General features: G+C 41.0%; 1 protein-coding gene across 4 annotated transcripts in view; it reads left to right on the top strand.

Annotated features, from left to right (window-relative positions):
• LOC144473199 (glycogen synthase kinase-3 beta) overlaps nt 1-12917 on the top strand; it is a 66926-nt gene that overhangs the window by 43141 nt on the left and 10868 nt on the right. For all 4 annotated transcript variants that reach the window (XM_078186848.1, XM_078186847.1, XM_078186849.1 and 1 more), the window contains exons 2-7: nt 6145-6335; nt 7119-7202; nt 8258-8368; nt 8646-8883; nt 8952-9145; nt 11858-12155. In XM_078186848.1, the coding sequence (XP_078042974.1) occupies nt 6145-6335; nt 7119-7202; nt 8258-8368; nt 8646-8883; nt 8952-9145; nt 11858-12155 (1116 nt within the window). The remainder of the gene's footprint in view (nt 1-6144; nt 6336-7118; nt 7203-8257; nt 8369-8645; nt 8884-8951; nt 9146-11857; nt 12156-12917) is intronic.

Genomic DNA, 12917 nt, shown 5'->3' with positions numbered 1-12917 from the left:
GAGGAGAAAGAGAACGAGAGACAATCTCAGCGTCGACTCCTTCCTGTAAACAATGTTCAGAAATATTACCGAACACCCTAATCGTTGAATCCCGCGGATCAATCGATTCGCCTACTGCAAAAGATCCAGGATTACTATAAAAAAAGAGCAGAACCCGCCGAGCGCTTATGATAATCATACAGATAAAAGATAAAGGCCATATGTCAAGCTCCTAACATCCTTGGTCAATAAAAGAGCCGCTGATTCACCTCGTCGACGACTTTTATCGTTATTGTCCCGACAGGTGTTAATTAATTCTTCTCGTCCCGTGGAAGCTCTAACCGTGTTTTAAAAGTGCTAAAAATTTGACGAAGCGCAACGACCTGCTAGGTAAACAAAGTATTATCCGTCAAAGTCCTCGTTCCGTGCGAAACATTGTCGGCGCTTCTTAAAGAAAAACACAAACAAAGGAAGAACCGTGAAACATGTCTACAAAGAAGCTAGGCGCTCTACGTTTAATTCCGATACGACGCAGTAGTTCGACAGCAGTTCGATATCTCGCTCGATACACGTGTATAAAAGTTTCCCCGGCGCTTCACGGCGGTGTCCGTTTAACTCTTTGGACGACGGCGGGATTAAAAATGTCCCACCTTTTTGATACACTGTAATTGCATTCTGGGGCAATTTTAGATCCACCACGCGGTATTGCAACATTTTTACTCTGTACTTTCATGAAACCAAGCGGCTTGGTGGAATTATTAACGTTTCGTTCTATAACAACAAATTCGGTTGAACAATTATTTGTTTATACACTTATATGTTTTCAAGAAAAAGGTATCAATCTTGGTTGATTGAAAACGCGGCAAAATTTCTGCGCCACGCGGGTCTATTTTCTGAAATCCCGTACCTGAAAGAGTTGAACCGCGCAAAGCGGAAAACGATTTCTGCCGGCTGTTCTAAAAAAGCCGCGCCCTTGAAAACGCGAGAGGATCGATGCCCCAAATGTCGAAGCCGTGAAACAGGCGGGAAACACGCTCGAATAAACGAAACGCTCTTCGATTACGAACCGTTACGGGCGCGAGGGATTGTTGTGAAAACGGAGAAGATCGGTTTCCTGTGTGTCGTCTGGCGTCGCCGACGATGTCGGAACTTTCCGCGAAGATTTCGCCCCGGCGACGCGTCTCCCCCCCCCCCCCCACCCCGCCAGCAAAACTGTTCAAATATTTACGCGACCGGCAGAAAGTAGCTCGATGGTATTCCGTTTGCGCGCACAATCGGGCTATGTATAGGCCTGGTTTCTCGGACGCGGTGGAACGGTTATTGCGAAAGTATTCCTTTTAATGTCATTTAAATATTATACGGCTCTTGGCGGAGCGAAGAACCCGAGAGGACGTTAACCGGCCCGCGGCAGGCGTATCGGGACTTGCGGGCGCGGGGCCGATGACGGGAATTCATTTTCTCCTACACGGTGCGCGCTGCCGACGCCGACCCGTAAATAGGCTCGCGATGGGCGTCGGTGACTGTTGTTTGTTCGCCGTGTCGAGCGATCTCGTAACCGTTGCCGGGACCTCTGTTATCCGAATTTACGAAACGCCCCCGGCGAAGAACGAAGACAACCTGCGGATTTGACGAATTTAATCCTTTGCACTCTAGTTGTCCCATCTCGGGGGACATCGTAATTCTAGTATATGACTAAACATTAAAGTTTATTAGCGATTTGCAACTATTTATCAATGTCTACAAATTCATATAAATCAAATATTATTATAATATTAAATATACATATATAACGTATACTGTTTAATAATATAAATGTTCATAAGCGCTGGTAGGTAACATCCATGATTGCATGGAGTGCAGAGGGTTAATAATAATAGGCCAACTAAAAATGATATTTACATAATTCTAAAAGCAAAGGTAATTAGGGAAAAAATGGAGAATAAAATAGTGACAATAGTTTTTGAACATTTATTGAAAATTGTATGAGTAACATAATGAAAAGGATCAAGATTGTCTAAAAAATATCAAAATAGTATGAAAAGGATAAAAATCGTATGTAAAAGACCAAAAACGTACGAAAAAGATAAAAATCGTATGAAGAAGATAAAAATTGAATTTTCTTTTACAAAACGCATTGTCATAAAATGTTATATTGTAAAAAAATGTATCACACGTATACGCGGAAATAATATACTTATACAACGTACATTTTAATATTCATTGAAGAGTATACGCGCACCTCGGATCGTTGTAAAGGTTCGAGGATTATCCAAGCAACGAAGATTGCTCGTAGGAGCAGCGTATTTTTATATCACTTTACGTGCAAGGAGAAGAAAATATCAGGCGGGAACATCGCGTTAATTAAAAAGGCATTATTTCTAACCGCCTCGTTTCAACCGACAAGGTATTTAAATAATTTTAAATTACCGCACAAAGAGACGGGCGTCGTAACGATTTAACCCCTTTGCACTATAATAACGAGTCAGATAAAGATTCCACGCAAGATCTATTAAATATCTATCAAACACTAGAGACGGAAGTAAATAAAGACAATAGACGAAATAAAAATGATCTGCTCCCATTCAAATTATGCCAAAATTATGCTCCCATTAAATTAAGGAAAATATTAGGGACGAGTAATCGTTAATCAACGCAGCGTCAACGGAGCCGTGGCGCAAGGGGTTAAGGTGAAAAGCACAACGTGCACGCAAATATTTATTTGTTGTATGAAACCGGGAACGAAGCTATTAATAAATGCCCTTCGAGGAAAACCGATGATGTGCGTAGCACAACAGGGCGCCTGCCAGAAGGTTAACGTAACGCAATTTATTTCGTCGATTAAAATTTTTCCGGGGACAAGAGAGCCTCGATAAATAAATCGAAATTATTCAAGTGATTAGGGAATTGAAGTACCGAGCAATTCCAAGGATATACCCCGCCTCGTTAAACATTTTCTCCGGGTTCTGGCCGAGAGAAGAGAAGGAGGTCCTTAGGGACGCGGAGAGGCCGAAAACTGGGTCAAACGGCGGCGATCTCTGGCAAAAGCGTCGCGCTTGGACCCGAGCCGGCTAAATCCAGCGTTACAACAAAAAGCGCAGCAAACCCAAGGATCCGGATATGCACTTCCCCGCCTCTCTCCCTCTCTTTCTCTCTCTCTCTCTCCCTTTTTGCCGTGTTACGCGCGCATCAGAGGATCTCGACCTTTTCTCGGATACACCCCGGGCTCTCGCATAAACGGATACCCCGCTGACATTTCGCGAACGACCACTTTGATGGAAAATTTACCCTCCTCTGCGGCGGCCCCGCCTCCACCGCCGGCCAAAGGCTTTTACGATCGTTTTCAATGAAATCAGGCCGATTTCCGCGAATAGCGCGTTGAAAATATTAACCTTTCGACGATAGTACGGCCGCCCGCGCTTTTACAGTCGCCGACGTTAAATTCGAGGCCTGGGCGTATCTCACGAGTTTTTTTTATGAAAACCGGCGACCTTCGTCGGGATGACACGAGTCGCCGCGGTTTTCAAAACATTAACCCTTTCGCGACCGAGACCGTTCCAACTTTGAAACGAACGCGTTTTATCGTATTTTTATTAGCTTATTTTTATTTGAGACCGAAGGTGTATGCTTGCAGAGGGGTTCGATTATTTGACAATTTGTCGACTACGGAGAAATTTAGCAATGTGGAAATTCGTTCGATAATAGCGCGGCAATTTTTAGCGCCGCCACGGAGACGCCACTCGGGTGCAAAGGGTTAAACCGCGCGGCTCTGAATAGAATATATTCCCTGTTCTTTTTGCACTGTTTACATCTTGTCGGCTCGCTTTCTTCCGCAACCAAGTTTATTCTGATTTTCAAATTTTCGACAATTTTTTAAATGTAAGCTTTCGCGATATCTATGAAAATAATTTTTGAACGCGTTAGAACGATCTTAATGGCGCCGCAGAGTCGCCGCTCGAGTGCAGAGGATTAATTGACCAAGCGCCTTCAATTAACAGATCGATTGAATCGATTCCTATGACAGAACCTTGTTTACATATTAAATTGATTTACAGAGCCCATAGGTACCGATTGGACTCCATATTTAAATATTTTCTAAAATTGGAAAGTTCTTATTACTATATAATAATGTTATGCTATTTTATTACTATATAATAATAATATTATGCTATTTTATTACCATGTAATGATATTACGCTATTTTATTACTATATAATGATAATATTATGCTATATTATTATTATTATATAATATTATACTCTTTATCCATCTTTCCCTCGTAATATAAATAAAATGTACGATCCATTGGAAAGAGAATCGCCCGAGTAAAACTACTATTTCGTTCAATCAAAGCGCAACTCTTGTAATTATTATATTGTAATTACAAAGTCTCTATACTCGTAACCAATCAGTATATTTAAAATTTCAAGCAGACTGCTCCTCGCTACGAAAATCTATTTATTTCGTCGAAAAGGTTAATCAAGCGGCGGTAAACATAGGCAAATCGATAGCCTCGTAAATCGCTGAAATCCTCGGGTAAAAAAGCAAAATAAAAAATAAAAGTGACTAGATGAGAATAAATCGTGTTCTACGGAAATTTTCGGCGGCGATTCCCGCGTCACTGCACCACCGCGACAGATTATTAGAGGCGTGAAAGATACGGCGCACGCTCGGTTATTTTCAGCCGGACGACGGTTCAATGAGAAAACCGGTCCGCGAACGCGCCACCTCGCATTATCCGTGGTTGCATCTTATCAAGGTTATCCCTGTCGCAGCCGCGTTCAAGCGGCTAGCAATAGAATTACACGCATCTAAGAACACATCCGTGCAACCTGGTACACGCCGATACACGCCGGTCGGTGGAACGGGTTGCTAGATCGACCAGAAGTTATTTTCAGTTTTCACAGGCCGGAGACACACAATGGATGGAAGTTCCTCGCGGGCTCTCTTATCCCCCCCCTCCCTCTGCGAAACGTTCCCCCGCCGCTTCGCGGCGAATTTCGAACGCCTCTCTGTCCCCAGGTAAAATTGATCCGCTTGCGTAATGAGCGGCTTCGATTAATTTTACGAGAGGATTCATCTCCGACGTGACTACGCGATGATGAATCATCTAGCGCTACCGTTCCAATAATTGCTGCTCTCCTTGTTCGAATAATGGTCTCGTCCCGCGAAGGCCTCGAGGAAGACCCTTGGATTGTCCGTCGTGTTCGGCAAACGGTCTTCTTGCCGGAAAAGGAACGGTACTTGTTGTTTTTGCTCGAAATTTCTTGTTACCGTTGTACCTTGAAAGGCGATCGCCTTTCGAGAGTTCGATGCTGGCGGCGGCGTGACCGCTTGGACACGCGTCGCTAAACTGCTGATCTTTGTGAGAAATGAACATTTTCTGCGTCGCTTGCAAGAGATAGGATATAGAAACTTCATCCGCTGATCGTGTTGACTCTCTATTTACCGGCAGTTTGCTGACGCTAATCTAAAGTTCCAACTTTTCTTAGAACATTGTTAGGTGACGGCTTAGCTGGTAATTCCTTAAATTTCATGGTTTAATACAAGTTAAATTTCTTTCTGAAGAATATAAACTTTGCAACGCCTGCGTCATCATTTTACTCGGCAGTCTTAACATATATTATTAATAAAATAAATAATATGTTATAATATTTTATAATATGTAGCTGATATATTATATTATAGCTATGATATAAATTATAATATAGCTATGATATATTATACTATATAGCTCAAAGAACGCTCTGAGAAGTTAGGTCAAAATGGATCCAAGAATTATTGTTTCAGCTCTAATTACTTAGTTAAACAGCTTACGCTTCGCACGAACAACAAAGTTCTCGGTTTACCGAGAGTTGCATCAATCAGCAAGGATAAACGTAAAGATTATTTTTCAACGAAATCCGAGTGCAGTTCTGCGAGCGGTGGGGAGGGGATAATAAAGTATAATTAGAACGTAGAAAATCCGTAGTTAGCCGAAGATTACTTTCCAACCTCTTCTTTCCGTTCCTACATCTATATTTATTAATTACATCTACGAAGTAACCGCTTGATCGAAGCTTTTTACCAGCCGCCCCCCGCCCCCGCCCCCCCAAACTTGTTACTTTCGCTGTACTGTAGCGTTGTGCTTTTCTATTGTTTCTATGGGTGGTGCAATGTACAATGCAGGCAAGGATGGCAGCAAAGTGACGACCGTGGTGGCTACCCCCGGTGCTGGTCCAGACCGCCCCCAAGAGGTCGCCTACACAGACACAAAAGTAATCGGTAATGGCAGCTTCGGCGTTGTCTTCCAAGCGAAACTCTGTGATACGGGAGAAATGGTTGCCATCAAGAAAGTTCTCCAGGACAAGCGATTTAAGGTAACACACCGAGATTATCTTTAAATATATCTTTAAGTAATATTATCTTTAACATATAATATTATCTTCGAGGCACAGGATTTCGGGAAACAAATGGACCCATGTGGCGCAGAAATTTCGTCGCGTTTTTAATTAAACGAAATTCGTATCTTTTTATTGAAAGCATATAAAAACACGAACAAATAATAATTCAACTGAATTTGTAGAATAAGACTTGAATGATCCCATCATGCAGTACCGTACATTAAAAAGGTGGGACATTTTTAATCCCACCGTGCCCCAAAGAGTTAATTCCCTTAAAAATTCTTTAATTCGATATCTATTAATTCGATCGTATATCATCCTCGGCGCAATCCAATTTCCGAAATTCGTGGAAACACAGTTTCGACCTTATGCAATTTTCGGTATTCACGATAAGTATCATCCGATATCTTATCGCTAGATTATCTTGATTGGAAATTTGCGTTATTCTTGTCGATCACGCTAACAGAGTTGAACGAATTGTGCCCGGCCCCGCCGATCCAATAAACGTTTCGCGGAATTATCAGCCGGAGGCTTATCCGCGGCGATTGATCTGTTTGCGGAACGATAATCGCGAGCTCCCGCGATTCCCCGCGTCGAATTTTTGTACACAATAATAATGTAAGCACGAGTGCAGCGACACTGGATGCCAGAAATATAAAACAAGAGCAACAATCTTGTACATTCGGATAAAAAGTTCGCCGTAAATAGGGCAAGGTGAGAACTATAACTAATCACGTGCTTGTTTTCCGTTGTTCACAGAACAGAGAATTGCAAATCATGCGGCGTCTCGAGCACTGCAACATCGTGAAACTAAAATATTTCTTCTACTCTAGTGGTGATAAGGTAACTATGCAATTTTGCTCTTACACGACTGAACAAACGACTGAAAGTTTACCGACTCGTCGGGAATGCGATCTGTTAATTTATTCTTAGAGTTACGAAGGGTGTCTCGTAATTCACTGACAAAGAAGCTCGCTTTCCTTTACATTTGTATTCCTCGCGAGCGCGCCGCCCGCGCATATATATACGCCTATGCAGATTCGCGATCTTGAAAACACGCGGCGATCGATCACAATTGAAATAACGAATAATAGGCGATTTATTTATATATTTTTCACCAATTTCCGCCGCGCGCGGCGCGATTACGATGCACCCTACGCGCACGAGGCGTTCTTCGCAGACACCGACGACGATTGCGCAAAAACCGTTTCCTTTATATTTTTTTTGTATACTCGTAGGTGAAAGTGTTGTTCACACACACACACACGCACCCTTTTCAAGTAACGCGAAAGACAAAAAAAAACAGTCAGTTCTCTTTTACAATGAATTCTATAAGCTCCGACTCCATGTAATACGTATTAGTTTAATGCATGCGGCATTGTTGTGTTATTTTGTAGAACATCTTAAACGCAACTAATCCAGTTTTTCATGTGGACGTAAGTGAAAAGCGTACCCAGTAGTTTGAGAAAGTCCTTTTGAGAAACACTTAGGCAGATTTGCTTTGCGAACTAGTAGTGATTCACGAGAGATGAGATAAATATATATATGTACATATATTTCTTAAGAATATATTTATATGTATAGAAGACGCGAGAAAACATTGCGTCTAAGACACCGTGACGAAAGACAGGCTCTCTCGATAAATCTCAGTCTAGTAGTAAATGCAGCTTCGCTAGTCATAGACAGACAATCTTCCGGAACAGTGTGTTCGCGATTCAAAGGTACTGCGCGCGTAAACGGTCCGATGGGAATTTATAGTAATCGATTACCAGAACGGGGACCAACCCCCCCTGTTAGAGAAGTTAATTGCTACAGGACCATGTGCCTTTGAGACGACACACCTTGCGGGTATCAATTGATGGACCGCGTTGAATAATGATTTTGTCGTTAAATTTTAGAAGGACGAGGTTTATCTGAATCTAGTCCTGGAATACATACCCGAAACTGTGTACAAAGTCGCTCGACATTATAGCAAAAGCAAGCTGACGATACCGATCAGTTTCATCAAGGTAAGCTTCAAAATATTTCCACGGAAACTGCTTTAAAGGGATCAATTAACCGTCCAAGGCAACTCTAGTTTCCATTTCATATGTATTTTATTAGTTAATTAATTGTTTATAGCTTTCGATACATAAAACAAGAGCCTAAAGTCTGTCCGATATCTGGCAGCAATAGGAATATTACCGGTAGCGATAAGAATGTTTTGAGCCTTGAACGGTTAACTGATTCCAAACTGATGTTCAAGGACGCACGATTAATAAATTGTTTTTTTTCCGAATGTTGCAGCTGTACATGTATCAGTTGTTCCGTTCCCTGGCTTACATACATTCCCTGGGGATCTGCCACAGGGACATCAAGCCACAGAATCTGTTGCTGGACCCGGAGACCGGCGTTCTAAAGCTCTGCGACTTCGGTTCGGCCAAGCACCTGGTCAAGGGTGAACCGAACGTCTCTTACATATGCAGTCGCTACTATCGCGCGCCTGAACTGATCTTTGGTGCTATTGACTACACTACAAAAATTGGTACGTTTACAAACGTATGGCACGGTCAAACTTACATTATATAATGAAGGACATCCTGTTTCTTATAGACGTGTGGAGCGCCGGCTGCGTACTAGCAGAATTGTTGCTCGGTCAGCCGATATTTCCCGGCGACAGCGGCGTAGATCAGCTGGTTGAGATTATAAAGGTTCTGGGAACACCGACCCGCGATCAGATACGTGAGATGAACCCCAACTATACCGAATTCAAATTCCCACAGATTAAGTCGCATCCTTGGCAAAAGGTAGCCTATTATCTAACTTCGTTTCACCGTAGACAAAGTACAGAGTATTTGTGACAAGTAATAACGATATACGGTCATTGTATGGCACCACCGTTATATGTCTGGCTGTCCGAAAACGTTTTTTCATGTATCTCTTTTCAATTCGATGCCGGCTATCGTTCTCTCTTCTTTTCTTTTTTTATTTATTCATGTGTACATTTCTCTCATTCGTCTTCGTGATTAAAGACTAGCTGTGTAAGAGAGCGAGTGGAAATATTTATATTTATAGGATGTTTTCAGACCTCTAAAGGCAGCTATAAAGTAGGATTGTAAATGAAGTGCGAGTCCGTTTAAATATGAACTTGTCATTCAAATGTCGACTTCTACTAAATATTTCTAGCTATTCAAATATTATTTTTATAGTAGTAGTATTTCTCTAGTGGAAACAATATACAAAGCCATCGAATCGATGCTTTAAAAGTGTTTTAGTATAACAGTTGGAAACGATTAGTATAAGATATTCAAGGTATTCAAACACCTTCATAAGAATAATGTTCGAACAGCGTGAAATGTTTGATGCAACCTGGAAGTCGAACATTTGAAATTTTACAGCACTACTCTAAAGCTCAACAGAATTTCTAGCGTGATATAATCGACTATAGCTTGTTCTTTGAGAGAAAGAGAACCGAGGTGTAACATTGATCATAATTAATCTAGACATCAAATTTAGGTGGACAGAGTGAGATTAATAATTGTTGTGATCAATGATTCACCTTGGACCGTTTCTCTCAAAAAATAAAGTATAGTAACCATGACTGCACGAGAACAGAGAAGTTGTTTGAGATGGTAATGACTGCTCGCAGTCTCTCGTTCCTTCTAACTGAACACGGTCTTGCTACACCTGTCGCTATAATCACATTTCATCAATACATGTACTCGTGGTTACAGTTTATGCTTCAGCGAATGAGTGGACTAAAGTGTTCCACGGAGCACCAAAAGATTAGAGTAAGTGGTCCCTGTTGAACACACGATGTTTCTTATATTATATCTATCTTATATATAATATACATACATATGGCTGGCGAATTATTCCTTTATTTTTTCTTTTTTTTTCTCTTTCTCTTTTTCTCTATTGGCCCAATGTACTAACCAATCGTAACCAACTTTTCAGCATCTGAACGGTTACATAGGATATGTGCAATTACTGCTAATTGATCCATCGAACGGAGGATGACCAACCAAAAATAAAGAGACCTTCATTCGATCTTTTTTGCATCATACGCATAAAAACATTCGGCGTGCACCTTTGCCAAATCATGTAGTAAATCCATTTTTTTCTTTCTATCTATATATTGTTTTTCTTCTCTATTTTTCTCACTTTGTGTCTCATGCATCATCGCGTCACCAACTTCTCTCGCCCTCTAACTTCACTAACCGTGAACCGTTACCGAAACAATATGTTGTGTTTATCAACGTGTATCACTTACTCTAATGTTCTGGTGGTAATCGAAGTCTGTATTTTCCAGTGTCTAAACGAGAACCTATGCAAAAATTTCATGTTCATCCGATGTTTACAAGAGTGGCGAACGATTGCCTGTACGTTTGTGATTGCGCGAAACCTCGGTTTATTGATCTCCAACGATGTTATATTTCTGTGTGTTCATCACGCAAGTCATCGTGGCTAAATGGTTTTCTTTACGGGCCGCCAAAAATGTGAATGATTTGATTGAAAACTCCTTTTGTTTAAATGGTATTTGGTAATTCGATTAGAAAACAGTACATACAGATGTATGGCTTATTGCCAGATTTATGTCATTAAACTTTACATCGTAATAATATCGTAGAATCAAACATCTCATGTTACTAATATAACTCTGGTTGTTGAGTATGTTTAACGACCATTTCTTTTTTTTATTAAGGGAGTTGTCTCGTATTTTCCAGTAAGAAACTCATTCATTCCCTGAAGCGCTTTTCTATACTAAACTCATTATGATAATATAATAAGTAACAAGAGTAATGAGAATACTCTCTTAAAGGGTCCCTCTACTTTGATGATAGAAAAGATTATATAACTTTTGAGAATTTTTAGAAGAGCATGTACAACGAATATGAACATTATTTAGAAGTCTGAATTTTTATGTTTCGAAAAACCTAAATCTTGGCAATAATTCTTCAATTCTAGCTTAGATGAGAATCGAATAATTACCGACTATATCTATAAGCAAATTTCAAGAAAATTACAACCACGACTTATTTAAGGATCTTCAAACACGTTTCATACTTTAGGGACTCCTATAACATATAGAAGAGAAGACGGTTCTTTTGAAATTTTTACATAGTATCAATTATTTTGTATATTTTTTCAAACAACTTCATACTATAATTATCAAGAATGAAATTGAAAGAATGTGAAAAGAGAACTGAATTTCTTTGACGGGATCGTTGAAGTAGAAAGACCCTTTACGTGCATACAAAAGAATCTTTCTACTTGAATTATTTTGATTGAAAGCGGCAAGAATCAGATCAGAGAGAGCATTCTCAACGAGCCAGCATAATATATATATAATACTATGAACTACGAGCGGACTTCTCTCGGATAGTGTCACTGCCATTTCATCGCTTTCGCACATGACTGCGACGGTCATGCGTTGCCATGCTCTTAGTCACTATATTCGCTGCGTGGACGACCTTGTTCCGTTTCGACGGTGACGCTAAGACTGTAATAATTTTCAGGTGTTCAGGGCACGCACGCCCCCGGAAGCGATGGATCTTGTCGCCCAGCTCCTAGAATACACGCCGTCGTTACGGATGACGCCTCTGCAGGCGTGTGCCCATTCGTTCTTCAACGAGTTGCGAGAACAGGACACGCTATTACCGAGCGGTCGGGAGCTGCCGCCGTTGTTCGACTTTACAGATCAAGAGCTGCGAATTCAGCCGGCTTTGAATTCGATCCTAATACCGAAGTACATGCAGTCTTCGGACAATCCTGGAGGCCAATTGGAAGCCACGAGTGCTGCCGCGGGGGCTAGCGGTAACTCTAGTGATAATAACGTCAACACCAACACACCATCCACTACACAGAATACAGACCCCAGCCAATCGAATATGGCTTAAGCTACTTTATTTTTAAAAAAAAAAAAACGTTACAAAACTAAGAGAAAGAATTCACGTTTAGAGCTAGCCTTACGGTGGCAAGATAAACAGAACGAAAGAAAGAATGATGATGATCTTCTGAGGAGGATGTCCCAATCCCCAAAAACTCCTAAACCCGATTGCCGCACAGGCTCCCCCCACTCACCCCAAAAACTACCCCCCCATTGTAAATTGAACTCAATGCAATGGCGATACGGAGTGGTCTTTAAGCTTTGTTCGCTTAAATATATTAAATGAAGATTTAAAACGATGATTTCCCTTGTATCGAATTAGCTATGGACTACACACAGTGGCGTTGCGAACGCTTGATTGCCACCATATTGCCAAGTTGAATTCAATGTATATATATTATAGGAAACTGGCCCGTAACCTCTTTAAATAATAATTGCTAAAAGGAAAAAAAAAGAAAGCGAAGTTTTCTAGTTGAAAAATGTGTAATCTATAATGTCTAGTAGCGCGTTAACGTCGCTTGCGTCGTCATTTTATTAAAAAAAAAGAACACACACCCTCGTAAACATACACACGAAGACACACATAAAAATACACACATAACGCGCGCGCGCAGAGAGAGAGACACAGATGCATGCACACGAAACACTGGCGAAACCAGCTCGATTTGTGCCGACGAAGGTCAACGGGA

Source organism: Augochlora pura, chromosome 7 (genome assembly GCF_028453695.1).
Source record: "Augochlora pura isolate Apur16 chromosome 7, APUR_v2.2.1, whole genome shotgun sequence".
In the NCBI taxonomy this organism is placed as follows: Eukaryota; Metazoa; Arthropoda; class Insecta; order Hymenoptera; family Halictidae; genus Augochlora; species Augochlora pura.
This window is presented reverse-complemented; position numbering and strand designations above follow the sequence as displayed.